This window comes from Lolium rigidum, chromosome 7 (genome assembly GCF_022539505.1).
Source record: "Lolium rigidum isolate FL_2022 chromosome 7, APGP_CSIRO_Lrig_0.1, whole genome shotgun sequence".
Classification (NCBI taxonomy): Eukaryota; Viridiplantae; Streptophyta; class Magnoliopsida; order Poales; family Poaceae; genus Lolium; species Lolium rigidum.
This window is the reverse complement of record NC_061514.1, coordinates 219,278,672-219,306,360: the sequence shown is the minus strand read 5'-3', so window position 1 is coordinate 219,306,360 and position 27,689 is coordinate 219,278,672. Positions and strand designations below refer to the sequence as shown.

The 27,689-nt window shown below is 43.8% G+C and overlaps 1 protein-coding gene across 1 annotated transcript; it reads left to right on the top strand.

Annotated features, from left to right (window-relative positions):
- Positions 1 to 1,234: 1,234 nt before the first annotated feature.
- LOC124669153 (PHD finger protein ALFIN-LIKE 2-like) lies at positions 1,235 to 7,195 on the top strand. Its single transcript, XM_047205830.1, has 5 exons — positions 1,235 to 1,427; positions 1,533 to 1,565; positions 1,655 to 1,877; positions 6,482 to 6,605; positions 6,704 to 7,195. The coding sequence occupies exons 1-5, from the start codon at positions 1,322 to 1,324 to the stop codon at positions 6,956 to 6,958; spliced, it is 741 nt and encodes a 246-aa protein (XP_047061786.1). The 5' UTR covers positions 1,235 to 1,321; the 3' UTR covers positions 6,959 to 7,195.
- The last annotated feature ends 20,494 nt before the right edge of the window (positions 7,196 to 27,689 follow it).

Below are 27,689 nucleotides of genomic sequence, written 5' to 3'. Positions count from 1 at the left end.
GTACCGGGCTGTTGCTAACGCGGTTGCTGAGGTCTCCTGGCTGCGGCAACTCCTCGTTGAGCTCTCATGTCCCGTCGCCAAAGCCACCGTGGTCTCTCGCGACAATGTCTCCGCCGTCTACCTCTCCGCCAACCCGGTTCACCATCGCCGCACCAAGCATATTTAGCTGGACATCCACTTTGTTCGGGAACAGGTGGCCCTTGGACACATTCGAGTACTTCATGTGCCCACCTCCCAACAATTTGCGGATATCATGACCAAGGGTCTCCCTACAACATCTTTTGAGGAATTCCGGTCCAGTCTATACGTTCGACCAGGCGACGCTTCGACTGCGGGGGTGTTGAGATACATATTTTGTATATCTGGATGTGTATCCTCTGTAGTTATTGTATAGCGATACATATCCTTGTATTTACTATTGGGCCCGCCTCCTTCCTTGTATAGTCGAGGACGTGGCCTATATATATCATGGAAAAAAATAGCGCGCTATTCCAACGCTAATAGCACGCTATAGCATATCTGGAGAGCCGACGCTACGCTATTTCGGCGCTATAGCGCGCTATTCGCGTTAATAGCACGCTATAGCATGCTAATAGCATATTTTTAGACCCACGCTATTTTGTTATAGCGCGCTATTTTTTTCCTTGATATATATACCGCCATATGCATCCGATCAATACATCGAGCATTGCATCTCTCTCTACAGATGTGGTGCAAGGCCGCTGGTTCACGACGTAGTGTAGTTGGCGTCGCCGGGCAGCGAGAAACTGGCCGTGTACGTCGGAGGAGAGCCGCGAGTGCGGATGGATCTGCAGCCGAGTGTGGCCATGGATGCTGGGGAGCACAGCGAGCGTTGGTGCATTCGCCGACGAGTGTGGCCGTGGAAGCATGGGGAGAGAAGCAACGAAAACAGCGAACATGCGTAAAAACTCCAACAAGGAAATCTGGCGGGGTCTTGTGAACGATGGAGAAGGAAGGAGATAATGATTTGGTACCGACCGGGGATTGGGAATAAACTCCCTGACTGCTTTAAGATTTGCATTACTACGTGTTAGTTAGAGAAGTTGATCCAGCCAGGAAAGGCGTACGACCCAGGTCGTATAAGATTTACTCCACGAAGCCTCCAATCCTTCCATCATCAAGGCACCGACCGGGTGGGTCCCAACCCGGCTCGTCATCCCTATTCCACCGTGTCACGCCCCCCGTGGACCGCATCCCTTACCTTAAAATTCCGTCCAGTGTCAGAGCTTCGATCCTAGCTCCCCTCACATCGGAGTCGCCGACACTGCTTCTTGCGCCGCCGGGCACCGTGCCCCCGCCGATGGATGTCGCCACCGCCCCCGTCTCCCCTGCTCCTCGCACCGTCGAGGACATCTACAAGGACTTCAACAACCGCCGAACAGCACTCGTCCGTGCCCTCACCGTCGGTAAGCGACACCGGCTCCGTCCCCCTATCAATCTCTCTTGCTTCTCTTGTGTGTTTGATCTAACGCGACGGCACCACAACCCGCTTGGTTTCGTGGCTCCTGCAGATGTGGACGACTTCTTCGGGTACTGCGACCCAGGTAAAATCGGATCGGATCTGAGGGGTTCGAATTTGTTCGTTTCTTCTTGTTATCGTTTGATTTGATTGGGTTTCTGGGTTGATCCGCAGAGAAGGAGAACTTATGCCTTTACGGATATTCCAACGGGAGCTGGGAGGTTGCGCTTCCGGCGGAGGAGGTGCCGCCGGAGATGCCGGAGCCGGCGTTAGGTATCAACTTTGCCAGGGACGGGATGCACCGCCGCGACTGGCTATCGCTTGTCGCCGTACACTCCGACTCGTGGCTGCTCTCCGTTGCCTTCTTCTTTGGCGCGCGCCTGAATGCCAACGAGAGGTACGGCCCTGCCCCCATCAGATAGGGTGGAGCTCACTCTACTCTTAAGCCTTAGCTCAGTGCTGATTGGTATTGCCATTCGAAAGATAACCTTCAGGAGGGGGCGATTTTTTTTTTCTTCTGATGCGTACTGTTGATCAAGATTCTTCTGTTCATTGTGTAATGCACTTTAGTGTTCGTGCGATCGCTTATTTTATTTACTCTCAACTGATGCATGTGTACTCTTGCACATGTTTCTTATGCCTCAGTCGTTCTGTCCCCGCCCTTTTCTTTTTTTTCTTTGTGCTGTGGATGGGGCCAGTTTCACGCTCTGTATGCAAGCTTTATTCTCTGTCTCTGTATGTTCCCCGCTGTGTATGCAAGCGTTTTTCTTTGTCCATATATTTTTCCTCTTTTCTCTAGCTTTTTATCCTCCAAGCCTGTATCTTATTTTTATTTGAGCAAATACAAGCCTTATCTTTGATGGATGAAACGAAATTTATGTCTTTTGGCACCGTGGTTTTCTGGATTGTATAGTATTCTTTTTACAACATGGTAGATACTACTTGCTACACTATTTTTCAAGAATACAGCCTGGAAGGTGTATTAAATTTCATGGAAGAAAGACTAAGAGCATCTCCACTGGTGGTCCCGATAGCTATTTGGGGGCCGGGTGGTTTTTCGGCTCACACGGTCACACCGGCGTGCCCCAAAAAGCATTCGCGCAGTTTCGAGCCCAATAGAAGCGCATGCAACCCCGTGCTGGCCCCTTTGCAAAAGGCGTGAATCGGGCACACCGGCACCCTCGTCCACGTAGGAAAGCACCTGCGAGGCCCTTCTGCCAGCTAGACGCGCCGGTTTCCCTCTCCTCCCAGCCCTGCCCGAGTCGACTCGCACCCATCGCCGCCGTTGCCGTCGCTCCCCCGTGCTAGCCTTCCACCCCGCCTGTCCATAAACCGCCGGCCATCGACACCGCTGCCACTCCCACGACCGGCCACTGCTCTTTCGGCCAGAATAGAGGTCGCCATGGTTTTTAAGGCGTCGCATAGGCGACGCTTAGGCGTCAGGGCGCCCTGCTACCTCAAGGCGTCGGGCTCGCCTTAGACTGCAACATAAAGCGTCCACTTTAGGAAAATTAGGCGTCTACTGATTTTGGACGCTTTGGGCAGGTTGGGCAGGAATCAAACAGCAGCAGCCAGTTTGAGCTGCCATATTATTCATCACCATATTTGTTAAAAAATTAACTAAGGCATCGCCCTGCTTCACGCTTTAAGCGCCTAGGCGTTGAGGCGCCCCCATCGCCTTAAACCGCTTGGACGCCTTGAAAACCATGGAGGTCGCTGCCACCGCTGCCCAAACGCCCAACTGCTCGCTCGCAATGTGTTCTTTCGATTGCTGCGATGGACAGCGACGAAGAGATGTTGGTGCAGCTGTTCATGGAGGAGAGCACCGCCGCTGTCCGGCGGCGGCAGCAGTAGCTGATTTTGACGAGCCTCCTTCGCGTTCGCCTGGTCGTGCCTCGACGTGGCTGTTTAAGTCCAGGCAAGAGGAAGAACGTCGACTGGCATTGTCAAGCCGGCGCCATGCTGCTTGAGTGTGACTGCTTCGCCGACGATGCTACTCATTCGCCGAATGAATTTTGGCGCCAGTTTAGGATGAACAAGGATTTGTTCATGAAGATTGTCTTCGGCGTCAGGGAGTACGATGACTACTTCATGAGCAAGTAAGATTGCAGAGGTTTGTCGGGCTTCTCCTCAATCTAGAAATGCACTGCTCTCCTTCCAGATACAGCTAATGACTACCTGCGCATGGCGGAGTCGAGACTGTCTACAGGTTTTGCCGAGCCGTCATAGCGGTGTTTGGTGGGGATTATTTGAGAGGACCAAGGGCAGAAGATGGAACAACAAAATGCAGCCCGAGGGTTTTCTGGGATACTAGGAAGCATCGATTGTATGCATTGAGGTTGGAATAATTGCCCTTTCTCTTGGCAAGGGATCTACAAGGGGCATACCGGTGAGTGCAGTGTCATTCTTGAGGCGGTGGCAGGCCATGACCTCTGGATTTGGCATGCTTTCTTTGGCATGGCAGGAACAAACAATGATATCAACATGCTGCAACGCTCTCCGGTATTTTCCAGCTGGCTAGCCGAGGGAGAAGCTCCTGCTGTGAACTTTGAGGTAAACGGCCACGCATACAACAAGGTACTATCTAGCTGATGGTATCTATCCATGATACATTTGTGAAGACAATCCCGACTCCAGCTTTGAAGATGGACGTTTATTTCGTGACATGCCTGGAAGCAGCTCGCAAGGATGTTGAGCGTGCTTTTAGGGTGCTTCAATAGCGTTTCGCTGTTGTCAGGTACCCTGCTCTCACTTTGTCGGAGTCTCAGATGTGGGAGGTGATGAACGCCTGTCTAAACATGCACAACATGATCATTAGCGAGCGCCGACGAACCTGTGCATGATAATCAAATGATTATCAGGGGCCTCTTGCTGAAGTAGAGCATGTACCCCAACAATTTGCTGCTTTCCTTCACATGCATATCAAGAAATCCGAGATGCAGGTGTTCATGTTCAACTTCAGGCAGTGCACAATCGTGGGCGAGGAGAGAGCCGCCAACAACACATGATTTAATTTGAATTATTATACGAATAATTTCCTTTGTATTTGTGTTAAACAATGTTAAAATATTATATGAATAATTTTATGTGATTGGAATATTGTTTCAAAATAGTATGAAAGGAAAACATAAGATTTTGGGGGCGCCGGTTTGGGGGACGCCGGTGTGGGAACCTGTTCCCCAAATGGAGGATGCTATGTCGGCGCCCCTCATACGGCAGTGCCGGCGCACCTGCCGGCGCCTATTTGGGGAAGCCGGTGGAGTCGTGGAGATGCTCTAACATGGTAGATACTACTTGTTACACTTTGTTTCAAACTTATTTATTTCGAGATAAATGATAAAATCTCTATTTTCTGTCATCAGTTTTGAGTATGTTACAGTTTGGATGTGTAACATTCGTAAGTTTACAAGCTGGTTGCTTATCAGCAGTTTGGAAGCCTCTGGTGATGTTTACATGTTTTTATGGAAGTTGACAGTGAATGTGTTTGAAAATTGAGACACGGTGATCTGTCAATTGCAAGTAGAAACCTTCTGTTTTTTCGAATATTCATTCATGGCTCCAACATAAATTTCCCCTGATGTTATTATGGAGGGCTTCAATGCTATTTGGTCTGCTGGTTTCCATTTATTCTCTTCTATTAAGTTTAGGCATATAATTTGCTTAGTTTCCTCCATTCAGTTTTGCTTACTTAATTTGCCAGAAAAAGAAAGAGCCTGTCTACAACGTTACAATCAAAAAAAGAGGAATTTCTAGTTCTCAAGTCTGGTTTGCGTAAAATATACAGTTTAGTTTTCGTGAAATGACAGAATGTCTTTTTGATACTTTCTACAAGTACTAGACACATCACCAGATTGTTCAAACAGTATCCTAGCAGAGTTTTAAACATTCCGTTTTCTCACAATAATTGCCTTTTTTTTCTATTGTTCTTTTACAAAATCTGATTACTAAAGGGCGTTAATATTTTAGTCAGTCATAATACTAATTTTCCTGGGATGCTTTAGGATGAACTGTTAATATTTTAGTCAGTCATAGTACTATTTTTCATGGGATGCTTTAGGATGAACTGTTATATCATTCCTACCAAATAGGTATTAGACATGTTTCTCCTTTTGTTCCACAATCAATTCAGTACTCTTCACATGCTTTCAGTTTTATAAGTGGTGATTTTTTGTTTTGTTTTATGGTAGTGCTTTACGTCTCTCTACTAGGTTCTACAGGTCTCTCTACTAGGTTCTACAAAACGCTAAAACAATATACTTGTGTCCTTCCTTCGTACTATTATAGGTTTTTGTCTTGCGTAGAGCCAGCCCTGAATTTAATAGTAATCCCTCTAGAAAACATAGGGAGCACTCTTGCTCATAGACACTTATTGTTTAGGGAACCTATCCTACACTATTCTCAATGCTAATTTTAAGTCTTGCTGGGTGAACCATTAGCATCTATCTCATGGGGAATTTTGGTAAATTACGATCGAGTTTCTTCATTGCACAATTCTTTCCAGATGAAGTGTTAGTAATATGTCTACCATATTCGTGGCTGATTGTTCTGCCTTGGGAATACATTTTGCTGACCAGTTGTCTATTAATATCCAAGTTTGTCTTTAATCAGTTTTTCTTTTTAAGCAAAAAACTATTGTTTTCAGTTGAAACAGAATTCTTATATATTGCCTATGCACTAAATCTTCGTGAATAACCTTATTTAATATACCATGTGTGGAGTAATTGGTGTCTGATTGAAAGCCACTTGTGTGCACCCATCATCATTTTAATATACCATGTGTGTAGTCCTCTTTGGGTTATGCCCAGGGCTAGGCCCTTTTGTACATTCCCTCGTTTCTTCTCCTCTTGTACATATTTTATCTCTTTAAATAAAATTTTACTGTTTGGGCTTCCCTACATTTTTCAGCTAAAAAAAGGTTTCATTTCATGGTATTGAATTTTTTTGTTTGAAAACTTCAACCTCATCCTTTTCCTGGAATCAGTGATTTGCTTTGTTTATCAGGAAGCGCTTATTCAGCATGATCAACGACCAAGCAACTGTGCTTGAATCATTGTCTGAACGTAAGCACAGCAGGGATAATAAATCTGGTGTTGAGAATAGTGGCAAATCCAGACAATTGGCTAAGGTGCCTTGTCAATGTTTTTATTAGTTTTCTCACGTCAAACATTGTTGTCCAATTGTTTTCCTTGCTTCCAGAAACTCAAATCTGACTTTGTTATGCAGCGAGCAAATAATGATATGCAGACAAGGAACTCGAGGCCAGCTGTTGTTGATGATGCCTACGAGGACGACGATGAACACAGCGAGACTCTCTGTGGAACATGTGGTGGTCGCTACAATGCAAGTGAGTTCTGGATTGGTTGTGATATTTGTGAGCGGTGGTTCCATGGCAAGTGCGTGAGGATAACTCCGGCGAAAGCTGAGCACATAAAGCACTACAAGTGCCCTGACTGCAGCTCCAAGAAAGGCAGGCAATAAAACCACGGAGCTGCTGGCCCCCCATTGCTGACTCAGCTGATCAATGAAACAATACTCTTCTCCTCTAGTCCAGGTTTGCAGCAGATGTGAATTGTTCAGCCATATTGCGCTCTGCTGTGCTAGATGTTGAAAGGACATACATGATAGTTGGTTTTATAAACTGCTCATGTTGTCGTTCCTTGAGATATGGATGCTGTTCTTTGTAGCCTTAATTTTATAAGAAATTCGTTCATTCCATCTTGTTTTGGTATCATTTCCTTGCCCTTTTTCACAATCTGTCTCCTGTTGCTTTTTTTTTTTTTTTTTTTTTTTTTGCAAATCGACAACATTATCTTGGTTATTCATCTCTGAAGGAGCCGAGGAGTGGAGGACTCCTTGTTGACCCTCAAAATAGGGAGTATTTGACTGAACACACTGCCGACTTCAATATGTTAGCTCTGGAATGTATGTGTCTCAACGTTTAACAGAAGGATGTTTCCTGTGCCTCGAGATGGCATTCCTTTTTAGTTGGTACACAGAATTCGCAATCTGAGCAGTCGTTTTTGGTCAGTCCGATCCGCCCAATCAAACCGCATGGTGAGTTTTGTTCTGACAGGATCCCACCTGGGGACCCTGCACGCCCCACCTATTACGGTCCTTGTATGCCTCACCTACTAAGGAACCCCCCCCCCCCCCCGCCCCCTGCCGCCGAACTAGTTTCCGACGCGCCGCCCGCCGCCGCTGCCCCGGCTCACCACGCACTTAGCACTGCCCGCTCAGTCCCGCGCAGCCCATCCAGTTCTCCCGCGCGCTCCCGCCGTCAGCCGGTTCTCCCGCGCGCCAGCATAACGGATCCCATCGCGCCGCTGCTCTAAGCCTCGTGGCCGCCGGTACAAACCCAATCCCCCCCCCCCCCCGCCCCGGCCCCGGCCATCTCGTCCGCGGTGGTCGCGATTTGTCGACCCGCACGTGCTTGCTTGGCCGCCGCCTGCAACCTGCATCGACCACGTAGGAGCAACGCAGGAGGAGCTATTCAGCTGAGGCAGCTCCACGAGGTGGTTGGCTTTGTACCGCACGAGCGCTCCACAGCTGCTACTGCGAAGCTCCGTCAGAGTATGCGCTCAGTCATGGAAGCCTTGATGTGAAACCATGCTTCCATTTTTTTCTTTCAATTTTGTTGTCCCCCAACTTTACTGAATTTATTCAGAAATACATTTACTGCTTCCCCTTTCCAGCCCCTTTTTAGGCTTAGGTGAAATTTGCATGCCCCTTCTGCCAAAGATCAATCACCATCGCACGCTTGATGTTGAAGCTCCTCTTTTCATCTAGCTCATTTGCTTCGGATGCCATCGCACACCGATCTGAACGGTCCAACTGTCATCCTCAAGCTCTGACCCAACACTGTTCAGAACGCATCCGGAGAGGGGCCGGGCACCGCCGGTCGCAAGCGACATCTCATTTGGCTTCTTGCACCTCATGGTGTACCTTGTGTCATGCCTCGCGACACCGGCTGCATCCTAGTTGATCGAGGTGAAGTTGTATCTTGCGGCACTAGGTTGTATATTTTATCGGCATTGGACATGAACATAGCGAATTGTTTCTTCACATATGTGCCAAGTTATATTTTTGTTGGCGGTATTATTGGCTCCAGAAATGAGCTAAGTAGTTTTTTTGCACACGATAAACTCTATCACACATTTGCTAAGCCTTATTTATACACCGTAAATTGTTAGTTATGCATACTATATTATTGCTAAGTTGTATAGCCTCTAGTGCTAAGTTGCATACCACGTATGTGATTTTCCCTACCTCTATACCAACGTGGCATCAACTTATGTAAAGAAGTGGCATCAACTCTAACCTACACCAAATGCAATTTAGTGGAGGTATGGATGCAATTAAAGCACCAGAAACAAGTTATTTTTTGTCTATCCCAAGTCGCATCCATTTACCAACTGAGTTATACCTAGAACAAGCGAAGTTGCAGGTAGGAGATGATAAGTTGATTTTTTGCCGACATTAGATTGTTACTCCACACATGTTCTAAGTTATGTTTTGGCACCATGGAGATCATTTGGGAAATGACCCATTCTGCAGTGTCGCTCTCCCTATTCCCCCGCTTATCTCTGCACCTAAGTTGCCTACCATTTACTAAGTCGGTTGGCATAATGGATTCATGGTTGTGAACTTGCGCACCATTTTGTTTTGAAGTTACCTATAGTACTCCTAAGTTGCCTACTAGTAGTATTTAGTCAGCTAGCATCACTGTTTGTGAAGTGGGCGTAACATTATTGTGAAGTTTCCTACTCATGCAAATAAGTTGCGCACCTTTTGCTACAAAGTTGTATTTTTTGTTATTACTAAGTTCTGTATGTCGAAAACCAAGTTACCAACTATACTAGGAATGATTGTTGCCTCTCGATACTATTGCGTTGTTGTCTAATCTCGGTAGTGGTGCACAACTTCACCGTAAATGGTGCTAGCCGACTTAACCCTAGTTAGACGATGGACAAATCAACAAAGCTGCCCAAATACAAACTACGTAGATGGAAAAATTAAATTGTGGTTGTTACCCCTATGTTGAACCATGGATTCAACTTAAGCCTAGTGAATATACAACTTAACAATAGTGGCTATACAACTCAACACTAGTGGGTTAGAGATAGTGGTATACAAGTTAGCACATATCAAACTAAATAATGTTGGCTTATTAACCTCCCATGCCTTGCACGCTTGCATCTCAGCGCCGCCATCCCTAGCTTTGGTGTCATGAGGTAACTCTGTGTTGCTGGTTCGGGACGGCCCACATGGTAGAAAACTTAGACTAGCGGTGCCGGTTTTGAATCAAGATCGTGTGTGATGTGGGAGAGAGGTGCGAAACGATAGGTGTGTGAGAGGGGCGGCATGGATGAAATTGGGTGGGGGTTGCCGGCGCCTGCATCAGGTGACGAAGTTAACTAGGCTCACACTAAGACTCACCCTAGCTACATATCCATATTTTCACTCTTGGTCTAGCGACATCCCCTTTGATTTCTTTGCAACTCGTGGTGTGCCTCGTGTCGTGGCTCGTGACACCGGCCACATCCTTGTTCATCGAGATGAAGTTGTACCTTGTGGCACTAGATGTACATTTTGTCGACACCGAACACGAAGATAGCAAATTGTTTCTTTAAAACATGTGCTAAGTTGTATTTTTGCGAGCGTTATTATTGATTCCAGAAATGAGCTAAGTTGTTTTTTCATAAAATAAATTATTATACATTTGCTATATCGTGTTTGTACATTGTAAATTATTGCTTCACACATGTACTAAGTTGCATATCTTATTATTGCTAAGTTGTTTAACTCTACTGCTAAGTTGCATGCTACATATGTGAAGTTTTCTACCTCTATACCAACGTGGCATCAATTTATGTCAAGAAGATCCAACTAAATTACCGACAACAAGTTGCTTTTATTTATCCCAATTTGCACACAGAGACCACCTGGTTTTTGAACTATCTATCCCTTAGTTGATCTGATCTAATACACCACCACCAGTCCACCACTAGATAAGCTAGCTAGTAAGCCAACACGAAAAAGACAAAACGTAGTGAGTCCATCGATCTGATCGCTCGCCCATCTGCTCTCTCTCTCATACTACTCATACTGGGAGTAACATAGGTAGTAACATCATACATCTCAAGACATTTTGGTGACATGGTATGATAAGAGCAATTCCAATAGTGTAGGCAGCAGCTGGCTATAAGCCAAGTGCTATGTCGTCTATAGCCAACATATACAATAGTGAGCTATAAAAATGTAGCACTTTATCAATGTATGGCCCATCTTTCACTCTCACAAAGTGCCTACAAGCACGTGCTAGAGATGGCTCTTGCATAAGAGCTCACTCTCCTTCTCTCTCATCCAACTAAGTAATAATATACTAGTATTTTAATCTTTATAGCCAGCTGACTAGAACTTATTGTACTTGCTCTAATAAATGATGAAAGAGAGTGAGGTGGTAACTAGCTATGTTACCATACCATCACACTTTCCAAGACAACTTGAGTCTACAACATAATAAATATTAGTTTGCATGACACCACTATGACTAGTTTCACACACACACTTGCTGTCTGTGCCATCTCCTTACCCCACCACACGAGTCCCAAAAATTCCCGCTCCAAGGTCGTCCTCTTCCTCAAGATATCACCACAGTTAGGAGCTGCAGCTGCCCCAGACGAACGGTGCTTACCAATTACCAGCGGGGCGGCGCTTCGGCTGGGGTGCCGTGGAGAATCATGCCGATACTGGGCTACGACTACTGGTTCGATTCCAGGTCAGCACGCGAAGCGGGAGGCCGGCGGCGCGGAAGGCCAGCAGCACGGGAAACTGGGGACGGTTGCGACCCTACTGGAGGCAAAGCGGAGCAGCGGGCGTCTAGGCTGGTGGCGGCGGGGACCTGCGGGAGCTCGCGTCCCGACCAGCGGCGGAGGCGACCTGCGGGAGCTTGCGGCCCCTCAAGTTGAGTTGGAGACCTGGGGAGAATATCCGCAGCGGTGGCTACGCGAACGAAGTGCGATAGTTTTGATCCACTCAATCGGATGGCCATGAAACGGATGCTCCATCGAGCAAACCAGTATCCAAAATAGGTGGATGATGCCTAGCCACGTCCATTACTTAAACAGTTTAGCATGTCTAACAGAACCTCTATTTTTCTGCCCCATAAAACGCGAGTAGAGCACCCTGTATCAAAAAAATACTCACGCAAGAACCATTTCGTCTAACAGACCCCGTATTTCACCCCGTATTTTTGAAAATTGCAAACCCCGGGAAAATTCTTCAATAGTTCATCACGTTCATACATAGATAATAAATAGCGATTTTACAAAATTGCGCGATCCATTACGATCGTGACTTCTACGAACCGATCTACTCATCAAGGATGACGAATGGCACATTGGCGGTGGCCTCCCGCGCCTCCATCTCCTTCACGGCGGCGATGGCCTGCGCCGCCTCGTCTTCCTCCGCCCGAGCAGCTCCTTCGTGCGAGCGGGATCGCTTCGATCCGGAGGCAGGCGACGCGCTACTGCTCCTTCGTGCGGACATGGCCGGCGGCGGTGCTAATCCTGCGGCGTGCGGCGTGGAATTTCTCACCGGAGCGTGTGCGGGGAGGCGGCGGCGCACGACGGAGCTAGGGTTGCAAGTGAGGGGTTGGACCCCCACTCGCACCTGCACCCCGTATTTGTAGGGGGTAGAGGGGTGGGTTTGACGGGCCCCGTATTCCGCCGATACGGGCCGGCCCGAATACGGGGCCTACTAGACGACCCAAATTGGCCTCACCCCCTATACCGCCGGAATTTTACGGGGTGGGGCCGTTTTGAGGGGCCTGCTAGATATGCTCTAAGCCTATTGCAAATGCTAGGCTCTCAGGGCTTTGCCGTTCGTTGCATTTCTCAAAGCTGTGTATGTTGAGCTATATGCGTGGGTGACGAGGTCGCAGGTGATGAACAATACGTGTCGAATGAACATTTTCTTGGTGGGCTGGTGTTAGCCTGAAAGGTGTGGGCTAGGACCGACCGGGCAGCGGCAGACACAACACCATGTACCCTGACACCACCCTTGATCCTGCCTTTCCCACCTGCTCCCCCTTTCGGCGGCGCCCCTGATCCTCCTTCCTCGCCCATTCTCCCTTCTGGCGGCGCCCCTTATCCTCCTTCCTAGGGCAGGCTCTAGCCCCAGGCCACCATGGGCAGCGCCCACGGGCCTGCGCCCTGGGGGGCCCACTACTGCATCCTCTCCTTTATACCCTGCTTGTTGAAAAAGGCCTAGCCGAGTGATGACAGATGCAACGAACATTGATCCAGCCATCCAGGTGAGAAACACCGCGAGCCCGTGAGGCCTTGCCTAACGATTGGGGAGGGGAACGGATGGAGGCCCTCCATGCAGCGATTGATCACTCGATCAGATCAGGTTCGTCTTCCAGCAGACATCTCTTCTTCGATCGTCTCGGACAGTCAACCGCCTTGTCTAGACTTTGGAGAAGTTGAAGCAGACAGATCGTGTCCATCCTTCCAGACCGTGAACGTGCCTCACCCTCACTGCCAGTCGATCTGTCCATCACCGTGGTATGTAAGTTACTTTATGGTCTTCAATTTTTTTGTCCCTGACTCTTTAGCTAATCAGAAAATCATTTGCCACATTCCATGTTCTTTAAAATGAAATTACTGGAAATTACTGAAAAATTGTTTGAGGTCACACTGAATGGTTTGACTACATGTTGTATTGAGATTTGAGAAGGATCTTGGACAACATCGATTGTAAAGTCATCCTCAATGATTTTGCATCTAGAAATGCTAGAAGATTTTTTTCTGTGAAGTGATGACTGCAAGAACACAGATCAGTTGTAGCTAGTTTTGAAATAAGAGTATCGAACTACGAGGAGCTACTAGTAATGATCTTAACACCCCTCGTTACTATTTATCTAAAATTATTGAAAGTTGTCTCAAATTTCAAGCGAAGGATTAAAATAGAAAAGGTTTTGTAATGTGTTTTTGTAGAGTAAATAACTAAAACTGAAGAATGTAAATGCAACTAAAAATCATGTTTGAACTGCGATAAGATCAAAATGTTCTCAGCGATTGTTGGTTCCACCGCTAGTATTAACTAAAGACACAAAACATATAACTCATATCTTAGCTCGCGTTGTATGTGGGAAAGGCTCGAATTGGAATATATATCTCATAACACATCCCTAAGTAACCACTGCAACGACCTTCGGCAAGCCACCTATTGATCCATTACAATTAAGGGATTGCCCCATGGTTACTTGTTAATCTTGCGATTCCCTTCTTATCCCCCTCTTCCGTACAATAGTGCACCGATCACGGGATGTCACTTCCCGCCGTATACACTACCATACTTCCGACGGTAGTTCCCTCATGTGACCTTAGGCAAATATTACATGGTCGACATAACGCAACATCATAAGAAAACTAACACACAATCATAGTGCAAAGGTATAAATCACCTTAATTCATATAATAGTACCACTAGGGTTTTTCCATCTCCCCCAAGAACGGGATGAACTACTCACACATGGAGACAATCAAGAACATCATCATAAACTTGCGTATGGAAAAGGGATAACGGTATGAATCCAAGTATGAACCCATAATGGTAATGGAGATTACAATCTAATGGGATGGAGAGAATGTAGATGGTGATTCGTTGTAGATGATGATGGAGGCGATGATGCTTTGTCCTCCAATGATCCCCGTAGCAGCGTGGATGAGGTCCCTTCTTGATCTCCCTTCAGATCTCTTTTGGGGCGGTGTTCTGGTGTTTTTGGTCGCGTATGAACTCTGATCCTAGATCCGTCTGCGGGAGGTGAAAGTATTTGACGAGCGGTGCCTCCGGCGGGTGGTACGGGCGGACGATACGGGCGGGCTTTGCCCGTATCGATGTGCGTTAAAGTCCCTGAAAGCTGTCCTTGCATTGTCCTTTCTCCCAGGCGCATTATTAAGTGCAAAAATGATTTCTATCACGTCAAAATGCCAGAAAATGATAGTTTTCATTGATATTTCATTATTAACTTATTATTTTAGGATCTTGTATAGACAAGTATAAAAGGGCGCGATAGCACGGTGAAATACAGAATCCCTACCACTACTTAATGAAAATTTAATGAAATAACGGTACAAAAACATGCTAAAAATGCACTCATCATGAAGCACTGAAGTATTATTGTCAATGGACTCATTGAATTTGTGTTCTTTTTTGAGGCAGTAATACAAACAGAAAATATTACTCTCTCCGATCCATAATAAGTGTAGGAGTTTAGTTGATTTAGTTCAAATTGAAAGTAAAGCCCCAATATTTTTGCTACTCCTCTGGTCTTCATATCGTAATATGACATTGTTTAAGCGCGTAACAATTGTTTATATGCATCTTAGACTATAAAGTGTGGTTGGATGTTTATTTTTAATATTTTGCAAGTCAAAGTAGACAAATATATGTCTACATATCTCAATATGCATACACATATATGGAACATGCCCATATCGTGAACTTCTCCCTAGGGCCCCACGAAATATAGAACCGTCCATGCTCCTCCCCCCGTTCTTCCTTTTGGTGGCGCCCACCACGGGAACCAGTGCTCCGGGATGTTTCTGTCCCGATGGAGAGTAGGGCGACGATGACACAGACATGTAGAGAAGGTGGCTTTTCCGTCTTGACCTGTCCGGTCCTTGATAGGTGCCATGACGATAGATCGGGAAAGAAGAAGAGCACACAGGGCTTAGAGCTATACCTACTTGCAAAGGAACAAATAAAGAACATGGAAATAAATTTAGGTTTTTTCATTAGCTTAATCCTCCCATCCAACCCACCTGCCATTTATATCGAAAGGAAGGTTCGAGCTTAATAATTCATTACAACTTAGCTATTCATTAATTAACCTTAAACTAGTTTAGCCATTAAAACTAAGAAGATGACTGGTAGCCGTTGATCCTTCTGGACACCATCCTGACCTCTGGTTCTCTGCAGTGCTATTGAAAGTGCTAGTGTTTCCAGGGACCTGACAAAGCCCCCCTCTTCAAGCTAAGACTTCAAGGCTTGAAATCAGGAAATGTTCGCTGGATAAATGTAGCATCCTCCAAGGTGGCATCAGCCGGTATCATGGAGTCCCAATGTATAAGCCATTGTGGAATTGCTACATCATATTGGGCAACGCTTCGAGGAACTTGGCGGCGTTCTAGTATTGCTATGGGGTAGAGTTTGACCTTACTGATAACTAAAAGAACACACATCAGTTGTAGCTAGTTTCGAAGTAAGAGTATCGAACCACGAGGAGCTACTGGTTAGGGTCTTAATGCCCCTTGCTACTTTCTACTAAAGAGTACTTAATAATTGTTTTCTAACCTCAAAATGTTTAAAATGGGGTGATGTAAATGGTTGCAAATAAAGTAAATAAAGCAGTAATAATGTTATAAGAAATGGGTTGAAACTTAGTAAGACAAAGTGTTCTCAGGGATTATTGGATTCACCTGTAGCACTAGGATTCATGTTAATCAAGATAAAGTATGCTTTTAACCATATTGTGTGTGGGAGAGCTCCGTAATAAGATGCATCCAGAAAGCCATCGGTCATCGCATCTCTAGATAACCACAGCAGCTAGTGTTCTACAAGCCACATATTGACTATTTCTATTAAGGGGCTTACCCCGTGGTTATCGATATGAGCTTTGTGAATCCCTCTTATCCCCCTTATTGATGTGTCAAAGTGCCGATAGGGTAAATGTCACTTCCTGCCGCTCACTTTACCACACTTCAAAGGGTTGTTCCCTCTCAAGACCATAAGGAAAATATTATATGGTGCACAACACATAATATCAAGAGAGAGAACTAACACACATTAATATTTAAAACCACGGATCATCTTAGATTCATCTCATATTCATGCTAGGGTTTCTCCATCTCCCCAAGAACTAATAGGACTACTCACACATGGAGACAATCAAGAACATCATCATAATCTTATGGAGGGGATTAAAGGAATGGAACAAATTCGAATACAAATCGACAATAGCAATCAAGATTACAACTATGGTTGGAGGATGATGATGGTGATGGTGCAACGGTTGATGATGATGAAGGCGACGATGTTGGAGATATGCCCAAGAGGCAATAATAAATGGTTATTATATATCTTTGTGTTTATGATAATGTTTATATATCATGCTATAATTGTATTAACCGAAACATTAATACATGTGTGATATATAGACAACAAAGAAGTCCCTAGTATGCCTCTTAAACTAGCTTGTTGATTAATGGATGATTAGTTTCATAATCATGAACATTGGATGTTATTAATAACAAGGTTATATCATTATATGAATGATGTAATAGACACACCCAATTAAGCGTAGCATAAGATCTCGTCATTAAGTTATTTGCTATAAGCTTTCGATACATAGTTACCTAGTCCTTATGACCATGAGATCATGTAAATCACTTATATCGGAAAGATACTTTGATTACATCAAACGCCACTGCGTAAATGGGTGGTTATAAAGGTGGGATTAAGTATCCGGAAAGTATGAGTTGAGGCATATGGATCAACAGTGGGATTTGTCCATCCCGATGACGGATAGATATACTCGGACCCTCTCGGTGGAATGTCGTCTAATGTCTTGCAAGCATATGAATAAGTTCATAAGAGACCACATACCACGGTACGAGTAAAGAGTACTTGTCGGGAGACGAGGTTGAACAAGGTATAGAGTGATACCGAAGATCAAACCTCGGACAAGTAAAATATCGCGTGACAAAGGGAATTGGTATCGTATGTGAATGGTTCATTCGATCACTAAAGTCATCGTTGAATATGTGGGAGCCATTATGGATCTCCGGATCCCGCTATTGGTTATTGGTCGGAGTGAGTACTCAACCATGTCCGCATAGTTCACGAACCATAGGGTGACACACTTAAAGTTGGATGTTGAAATGGTAGAACTTGAATATGGAATGGAGTTCGAATATTTGTTCGGAATCCCGGATGAGATCCCGGACATCACGAGGAGTTCCGGAATGGTCCGGAGAATAAGATTCATATATAGGAAGTCATATTCCAAGTTTGGAAATGATCCGGTGCATTTATGGCAGGTTCTAGAAGGTTCTAGAAAAGTCCGGAAGAAATCACCATGGAAAGTAGAGTCCCGGAGGGACTCCACCTTGCATGACCAGCCAACCCTAAAGGGGAGGAGTCCAAGGTGGACTCCCCTAGGGTGGCCGGCCAACCCACCTCAAGGAAAGGTGGGAGTCCCACCTTGGGTAGGACTCCCTCCTTGAGTAGGTTTCCCACATATGGGAGGTTTTAGTGTTGGGGTCTTATTCGAAGACTTGGACTAGAACTCTTGGTGCTTCCACCTATATAATGAGGGGCATAGGAGAGGGGGCTGATCACTTCAAGCCTCAGCCTTGGCCGCACCCCTTAGAGGGCCGGTGCCCAACCCCCCTCTCCCCAAACCCTAGCGGTCTCTCTCCTCCACCACATCCCGCACGCTTAAGCGAAGCTCCGCCGGATTTCTCCACCACCACCGACACCACGCCGTCGTGCTCGTCGGATTCAAGAGGAGCTACTACTTCCGCTGCCCGCTGGAACGGGGAGGTGGACGTCGTCTTCATCAACAACCGAACGTGTGACCGAGTACGGAGGTGCTGCCCGTTCGTGGCGCCGGAGCGATCGTGATCAAGATCTTCTACGCGCTTTTGCAAGCGGCAAGTGAACGTCTACCGCAGCAACAAGAGCCTCATCTTGTAGGCTTTGGAATCTCTTCAAGGGTGAGACTCGATACCCCCTCGTTGCTACCATCTTCTAGATTGCATCTTGGCTTGGATTGCGTGTTCGCGGTAGGAAATTTTTTGTTTTCTATGCAACGTTATCCTTCAGTGGTATCAGAGCCGTGTCTATGCATAGATGGTTGCACGAGTAGAACACAATGGTTTTGTGGGCGTTGATGCTCTTGTTATCTTTAGTTTGAGTACTTAGCATATTTGTGGCATAGTAGGATGAAGCGGCTCGGACTAACTTTACATGACCGCGTTCATGAGACTTGTTCCTTGTTCGACATGCAACTTGTATTGCATAAGAGGCTTTGCGGGTGTCTGTCTCTCCTACTATAGTGAAGATTCAATTTACTCTTCTATTGACAACACTAGTATCACCGTTGTGGTTCATGTTCGTAGGTAGATTAGATCTTACTCGAAAACCCTAAACCACGTAAAATATGCAAACCAAATTAGAGACGTCTAACTTGTTTTTGCAGGGTTTGGTGATGTGATATGGCCATAATGTGGTAATGAATATGTATGAGATGATCATTATTGTATTGTGGCAATCGGCAGGAGCCTTATGGTTGTCTTTAATTTCATGTTGAGTAGTATTTCAAAGTAGTTGTAATAGTTGCTACATGAGGTGAACCCTCACATTAATATCAAGATAATAAAGTGTTCTCCCCTAGTATGCACCGTTGTACAGTTCGTCGTTTCGAAGCATCTCGTGATGATCGGATGTGATAGACTCAACGTTCACATACAACGGGTGTAAGCCATGTTGCACACGCGGAATACTTGGGTTTGCTTGACGAGCCTAGCATGTACAGACATGGCCTCGGGACAACGGAAACCGAAAGGTTGAACACGAGTCATATGGATGATATGATCAACATGTTGATGTTCACCATTGAAGCTACATCATCTCACATGATGATCGGTTTTGGTGTAGTGGATGTGGATCGTGTACCACTTAACAACTATGAGGGATGTTGTGTTAAGTGGGAGTTCATTAGTAATTAGATTAAAACATGAACTAATTATCATAAACATAGTCCGAGTAGTTTTTTGAATTAATTTGTAGTATTGGCATCCGTTTTCTACCATGCGCTAGTCTTGTTATTGAGATAGAAATACTGTTAAAATCTGACAAGAAACTTTACGGATTGGTACCGTATTGTTAAAGAATCAAGAAATGATTAAGTCCTATTGCAAACTTTCAGTAAACCTCACATTTTTGATTCGAGAGAGCTATGTTTTCAATTAGTACCTAAAGTTATCTTGTCTCCGTGAAACTTGAAGTTCAAATCTGTTTGAAAAGTAAGGAGCTGAAAATTTAGTTTTCAGAAATAATCAAGGTATGAGATATATATGATATCTAAGACCTTATTGCAAGATGATAGAATATAATTTGGTGAGACTACATAAACTCATAAAGTTTTATGGGAATGTACAAAGGTTGAAGACGCAAGGCGTCCCAATCCTCCAACTATTGGGGCACTAACAATATTCGCATATCCATGAAGTGATCGTCCTTAGTATGCACCGTTGCTAAGACTCGTCGTTTCGAAGCATCACGTGATGATCGGGTGTTATAGATTCTACGTGTGCATACAACGGGTGCAAGCCAGATTTGCACATGCGAATACTGAGGTTATACTTTACGAGCCTAGCATGTACAGACATGGTCTCGAAAAAGTCTTCATGATATGATAATATTATGAGTGAAATTGTTCATCATATTAAAAGGTTACTAATAGTAAAATCCGGAACACTTGTCATATGATGATCAAATTCAAAGTAAGAACCTCGAGGTTATTAGTATTTGACCAACAAACCTAGAAGTTATTGATGTTGAAGTGTTTTTCTGAATAATGAGGAAAGCTAAAAGATAAACTACAAAAAGATTATTGGCAGAAAGAAAGAAAAGACTAGAAAGTCTAGCTCAGGTGTATATAAATGATATACATGTTATGAATGTATTCCTTGTTTGGTCACACAATGAAATTCTTGGGTATTAGTACCATATTGGTTGGTATGAAGTGTCATACAAAACAACGCAATACAAGAATACAATGGCCTAAGTGACTGATAAGGAATATGATAGGAATGCACGTCTGGAACAAAAATAAAGTGTTATTATGTTCATCATTGGCATTCTATCTAGCCCTTAGAATTTATAATAAAGAACTTAATAATTGTTATTTTGCTCTGGTCAAATGAAAAACAATGAGTTGTTCAAATTATGACATTACTCCATGTACGATGGATAAGTTATTATAAATCTTAATAGTGAAACACACATACATAACACTGACGCTAAAATGCCATAAGGCAATTGATTTGAATTCCACTTATTTGTGGAACCGCCATTTAGGTCATGTTAGAAAGGAACGCATGAAGGAACTCCATGCAAATGGATTTTTGGAGTCATTTGATTTTTTGAATCGTTTGACGCTTGCAAATCTTTTCTAAAGAGAATGACTAAAATACCGTTCATAGGCCAAGAGTTGAACGGGCAACTAACTTAGTGGAAAAATACATGATGATGTATGTGATTCACTGGGCATAGTTGTGTGTGGGAGATTCTTCTACTTCATGAAAACTTCCAACGATGAATTGAGTATAAATGTGTGGATATATTCAATAAGGAAGAAGTTTGAAACTTATGAATAGATTCAAATAAATTTCAGCATGAAGTGGAAATCATCGTAATAGAAAAATCAAATATCTATGATTGGATCATGGTGGAAATATTTGAATTACGAGTTTTAGTGAACATCTAAGAGAGTTATGAAATTGTTCTACAACTCATATTTCTTGGAGTATCATAGTGATGATGAAGTATCCGAGAGATGTATCCAAACCTTGTTGGATCAATGATGAGATAAAATATTGATGCCATTATATTTTTGTGGATTATGCTTTAGAGACTACCGCTTTTACACTAAATAGAGCATCATCATGATCCGTTGAAATGACATCATACGAGTTATGACATGGGTATGAACCCTAATAGTCTTTTCTTAAATTTTGGTATGCATAGCATAAGTAAAAAAAAAGTTTACAACCAAAATCGGATGAATGTCTTTGTTGGTTATCCCAAAGAATTGATTGGGAATTCTTCCCACGAGACAAAGATAAAAGTGTTTGTCATTGTTTCTTATTTCCGAGAAATTGTTTCTAGTGAAGTATTTGAGTGGGAGGACAATGTAATTTGATAAGGTTTATGAACCTGAGCATAATGATCAGAGTAGCGCAGCATCGGAATTGGTTTCGGAAGCGGCCACAACGATCATGGCTCCCATGACTACAAAGTGTTTTAGTCATAGAGATCGAAGTACATATTGAACCTTGTAGGTATGGTTTACTTTGTGATCAAATAAATGATTTGTGGACAAAGAATTGATTTTGAACAATGATAAACCAACTACAAACAAAGAAGTTATGATGGGCCCTGACTCCATTAAAATGGCTATACGCCATGAAATCCAAGATAGATAAATACTTTTTGAAAGTAAATGGATCTATAGAATTGATGGACTTGGATGAAATATCCTTGAAAAAGCTCGACTTGTCGAAAAGATGTTTACGACAAAGTTCAAAGAGTTGACTACGATAAGATTAGATCTTCCGTAGCAATGCTTATAGTCTATGAGGATTATTCTAGTAATCGCTACATATTTCTTTTATGAGATATGCTAGCAGGATGGCAAAATACATTACTTAACGAAGTGTGTAGTAAAGGTGTATACAAGATACAACCAAGAGTTTTGCTGGTCCGTGGAATACTAGATAGGTATACAAACTTCAATTGGATGAAGTGAGTATCACGGAGTTGGAATCTTCACCAGATGAAATAGTCAAAGAGTTTTTTGATTTCATCAGAGACGATGAAGAGGCTTGCATTTGCAAGAAATTAAGTGGGAGCGCTGAGACATATTTATAATACTTTATGTAGATGACATATAGTTGGTTATAAATAATGTAATTATATACTTGATTAAAAGGTTTCATTGAGAAATTAACTTCAATGAAAGGATATGGACTGAAACATATCTAGTGTCAAGATCTATGAAGATAGATTGAAACACAAAATAAAGTTTAAGTCAAAGTACATAGAATGGATATTGAAATAGTTCAATATAGAAATATTAAGAAAATATTCTTATCATGTGAAGTTTTAACAAGACTTGAGTGTATCTGACACTCAATGAGTAAAAACACATGAGTGATTATAGATCACGAATAATATGTACACAATCAGATGTCCTGTGCTATAAAGTGTTATGAGCATATACCAGAATGATTCATATGATGATCATTGGACGACAGTAAGAATATCCTTGAGTACTTAAGAAGAACTAAGGATATATATATATAATTTTGTATGGGGTAATGACAAACAAATCGCTGTAAAGTGTTGCACCGATATTAGTTTGATCACATATAAAAATAAAATTTAAATCTCAAATTAGGCTAAGTGTTATTTAAAAGGTAGCACAATGAAATAGAAGTTGTCTATGCTAGATTTAGAAGAGTTCTAAATATTGTGACGGATTCTACAAAAGAAGGCAGAATATGTCATTGTTTTGACAATGACATAGGATGTTAAGTCAAGAGGTTCTTTGAGAACTTGGTGTAGTTCCGACAGAGTCAGAACTTTGAAGCTATATTGTGTGTGACAATATTAGTGACATATTTTAGACCGCGGAATTAAGGTTCCAACAGAAGACCAAACATATTTAATGCCGACTCATTTGGAAATGAGTGATGCGTTGAGACGCAAATGAATTACAAAATACATACGTTTCCGAACATGTCGGATCCGTTGACTAAAAACTTCTCCCGTGAGCAAAACATGATAAAGCACCGGAAGGCCAAGGTGTTATATCTTTACATATGTAAACTAGATTATTGACTCTAGTGCAAGTGGGAGATCTGTTGGAGATATGCCCAAGAGGCAATAATAAATGGTTATTATATATCTTTGTGTTTATGATAATGTTTATATATCATGCTATAATTGTATTAACCGAAACATTAATACATGTGTGATATATAGACAACAAAGAAGTCCCTAGTATGCCTCTTAAACTAGCTTGTTGATTAATGGATGATTAGTTTCATAATCATGAACATTGGATGTTATTAATAACAAGGTTATATCATTATATGAATGATGTAATAGACACACCCAATTAAGCGTAGCATAAGATCTCGTCATTAAGTTATTTGCTATAAGCTTTCGATACATAGTTACCTAGTCCTTATGACCATGAGATCATGTAAATCACTTATATCGGAAAGATACTTTGATTACATCAAACGCCACTGCGTAAATGGGTGGTTATAAAGGTGGGATTAAGTATCCGGAAAGTATGAGTTGAGGCATATGGATCAACGAGTGGGATTTGTCCATCCCGATGACGGATAGATATACTCCGGGCCCTCTCGGTGGAATGTCGTCTAATGTCTTGCAAGCATATGAATAAGTTCATAAGAGACCACATACCACGGTACGAGTAAAGAGTACTTGTCAGGAGACGAGGTTGAAAAAGGTATAGAGTGATACCGAAGATCAAACCTCGGACAAGTAAAATATCGCGTGACAAAGGGAATTGGTATCGTATGTGAATGGTTCATTCGATCACTAAAGTCATCGTTGAATATGTGGGAGCCATTATGGATCTCCAGATCCCGCTATTGGTTATTGGTCGGAGTGAGTACTCAACCATGTCCGCATAGTTCACGAACCGTAGGGTGACACACTTAAAGTTGGATGTTGAAATGGTAGAACTTGAATATGGAATGGAGTTCGAATATTTGTTCGGAATCCCGGATAAGATCCCGGACATCACGAGGAGTTCCGGAATGGTCCGGAGAATAAGATTCATATATAGGAAGTCATATTCCAAGTTTGGAAATGATCCGGTGCATTTATGGCAGGTTCTAGAAGGTTCTAGAAAAGTGCGGAAGAAATCACCATGGAAAGTAGAGTCCCGGAGGGACTCCACCTTGCATGACCAGCCAACCCTAAAGGGGAGGAGTCCAAGGTGGACTCCCCTAGGGTGGCCGGCCAACCCACCTCAAGGAAAGGTGGGAGTCCCACCTTGGGCAGGACTCCCTCCTTGAGTAGGTTTCCCACATATGGGAGGTTTTAGTGTTGGGGTCTTATTCGAAGACTTGGACTAGAACTCTTGGTGCTTCCACCTATATAATGAGGGGCATAGGAGAGGGGGGCTGATCACTTCAAGCCTCAGCCTTGGCCGTACCCCTTAGAGGGCCGGCGCCCAACCCCCCTCTCTCCCCAAACCCTAGCGGTCTCTCTCTTCCACCACATCCCGCACGCTTAAGCGAAGCTCCGCCGGATTTCTCCACCGCCACCGACACCACGCCGTCGTGCTGTCGGATTCAAGAGGAGATACTACTTCCGCTGCCCGCTGGAACGGGGAGGTGGACGTCGTCTTCATCAACAACCGAACGTGTGACCGAGTACGGAGGTGCTGCCCGTTCGTGGCGCCGGAAGCGATCGTGATCAAGATCTTCTACGCGCTTTTGCAAGCGGCAAGTGAACGTCTACCGCAGCAACAAGAGCCTCATCTTGTAGGCTTTGGAATCTCTTCAAGGGTGAGACTCGATACCCCCTCGTTGCTACCATCTTCTAGATTGCATCTTGGCTTGGATTGCGTGTTCGCGGTAGGAAATTTTTTGTTTTCTATGCAACGTTATCCTTCAGATGATGCCTTATCCTCCGAGGATCCACGTAGCAACCAAGATCTTGTATTCTCCAAAGTTCCTTCTTGAGATCTGATCTGGGGCGGTGTTTCTCTGTTTCGCGGAGCTGTGTGTCTCTAAGCTCTAATCCATCCGCGGGAGGTGAAAGTATTTGACGAGGCGGTGCTTCTTGAGGGTGGTACAGGCGATGGTACTAGCGGGCCTTGCCTGTACCGATGCCCATTAAAGCTACTGGAAGTTGTCCTCGCATTCTCCTTTCGCCCAGGTGCATAATTAAGTGCAGAAATGATTTCTATCACGTCAAATGCCAGAAAATGAATTTTTTTGTTGATATTTCATCATTGAATTATTATTTCAAGATCCTATGTAGACAAGCATAAAAGGGCACGGTAGCGCGTTGAAATACAAAAATCCTACTACTACTCAATGATAACTTGATAAAATAACGATGCAGAAACATGCTAAAAATACACTCATCAACTTCCCCAAGCTAGATTCTTGCTTGTCCCCGAGCAAGATAGAAGATTAATGGACAATCATCTTTTTTCTCGATGCGAGACTCGTTAAAACAAATGAGGCATTTTCAGGAACAAGGATTACAACATCGGATGTGAAACTAGAGCGTGAGTGACACCATACTATTCTCAGACTCAAATGACTTAAAGGCCTCCACACCTTTCGAGGTTTGATAGTAGACAAGAAGACTAATTTATCTAAATATCATAAAATTATGAAGTTAGCTTTTCTTCATGAAATTTACTAACAACCCTCTTTCTTTTTGCACTTTTCTTTTTCTTATCTTATATTTTTCTTATATTTTTCCCTTTCATTATTTTTTCTTTCTTTTTCACATGAAGGAACCAATGATCATAAAATACTTTGTAAGTAGTTTTCTTATATTCTATCAAGGATTTCTGGTGTGGAGGACCATAAAATCATTATCATGATGCAAGTACAATTATACTCATCCTAATTAATACATCTAATGCAATAATTATAATTCAATCACGCTTCAGATAAAATAACGGCTCAAGATTCATTGGATAAAAATCCTTCACTCTCCAAGGCATGCAAGTGCTAATGCAATCCTTATCGAATTTCGAACTAAATGCATGCTGGAAAGTAAATATGTGAACTAAAGGGGATATATTACAAGGTGTTATAGATCTCCCTAAGATTGGAATCAAGCCTTGTGGGATCAAATAATCCTTGTGATTATTTGATACCGTTGCAGCTTCAAAAGGTGGAGGGATGGCGTTGGAGACGGCTGCACGGAGCTTCCTGTTGGACTCCTGTAGAGTAGATATGCAACGGATAGCTCTCTGAAATTCAGAGCGCGTGGAGTTCACTGCTTCAGTCATTGACTCCACCAATTCATTGAGCTCCTTCTTCTCTACCAAGTCCAGGAGGCGCCGGTGCACCACCTCCCGATGGATAAGATCATGATTTTGATGCTTTTCCAGCAGGCTAATGCGCATCGTAGTACTCATAGGTGGCTTGACTTGTGAAGCGGGTTCATATTTAAGTACGAAGTCCCACTCTTCCATGGGCTTCACGCGGATGCGATCGTTCAACTTCATCTTCTTTGTTGTGGAAGTATGTGACATAGGCATCCCTAATGGGCCTGCCGAAGATGGTACCCAGGGTTTACTGAAGGCCCACGACCCGAAGGATAAGGAGAGTCGGAAGCCCAAATTGTTATTAAGGAAAGCTAGAGTTGTATTTGGAAGTATTATTTGTAATCTTGCGGGATGGGTTAGAAACCCTCCCGGACTCTGTAAACTTGTGTATCACGAATCCCTCGGCTCCGCCTCCTATATAAGGGGGAGTCGAGGGACAAAGAGAGGATCGAATCATTGTCTCACAAACCCTAGTTTTCATATCGTCGAGCACTTTTCGGCTGAAACCTTCGAGATCTACTTGCCCTCTACTTCCAGCTAAAACCCTAGTCTACAACCCGTAGGCATTGATAAGTTAATCCCTTGTCAATTGGCGCCGTCTGTGGGAATTAGAGGTGTCAAGGATCTGATCTCGATGGCACGTTCAAGATCATCGACTTCGTCAACTGCAAGCAACGCAATGGACAAAGGTAAACAGATCGAAACTGCAAACAACGCAATGGACAAAGGTAAACAGATCGAAACAGTTGGGCACCCGCAAACCAATGGTCAGGTCGAGAAAGCCAACGGTATCATCTGCAACGGTATCAAGAAGCGATTGCTGGGACCACTGGAAAAAGCTCGACATACGTGGCCAGAAGAGTTGCCAAGTGTATTATGGATTATTCGAACAACGCCAAATACAGCGACGCAGGAGACTCCGTTTTTTCTGGTCCATGGAGCAGAGGCAGCATCGCCGATAGAAATAGAGCATGATTCTCCAAGAGTCACGGAGTACGATGAATAAACTTCTAGAAGAGCATTAGAGGACGATGTCGATGCATTGGACGAAGCCAGAGATGAAGTACTATCACGGGTCACCAAGTATCAGCAAGACCTGAAAAATTATCATAGTCGATGCTTGCGACCAAGGTCCTTTCAGGTTGGAGATCTAGTTCTACGAATCAATCAACAGAGTACTGAAAAACTCGAGTCACCATGGCTTGGCCCTTACATCGTCACGAAAGTCATCGAAGGAGGAGCATACAAGATCAAGGATAAGAAGACAGGGGTTCCCGAGAAAAACCCCTGGAACGT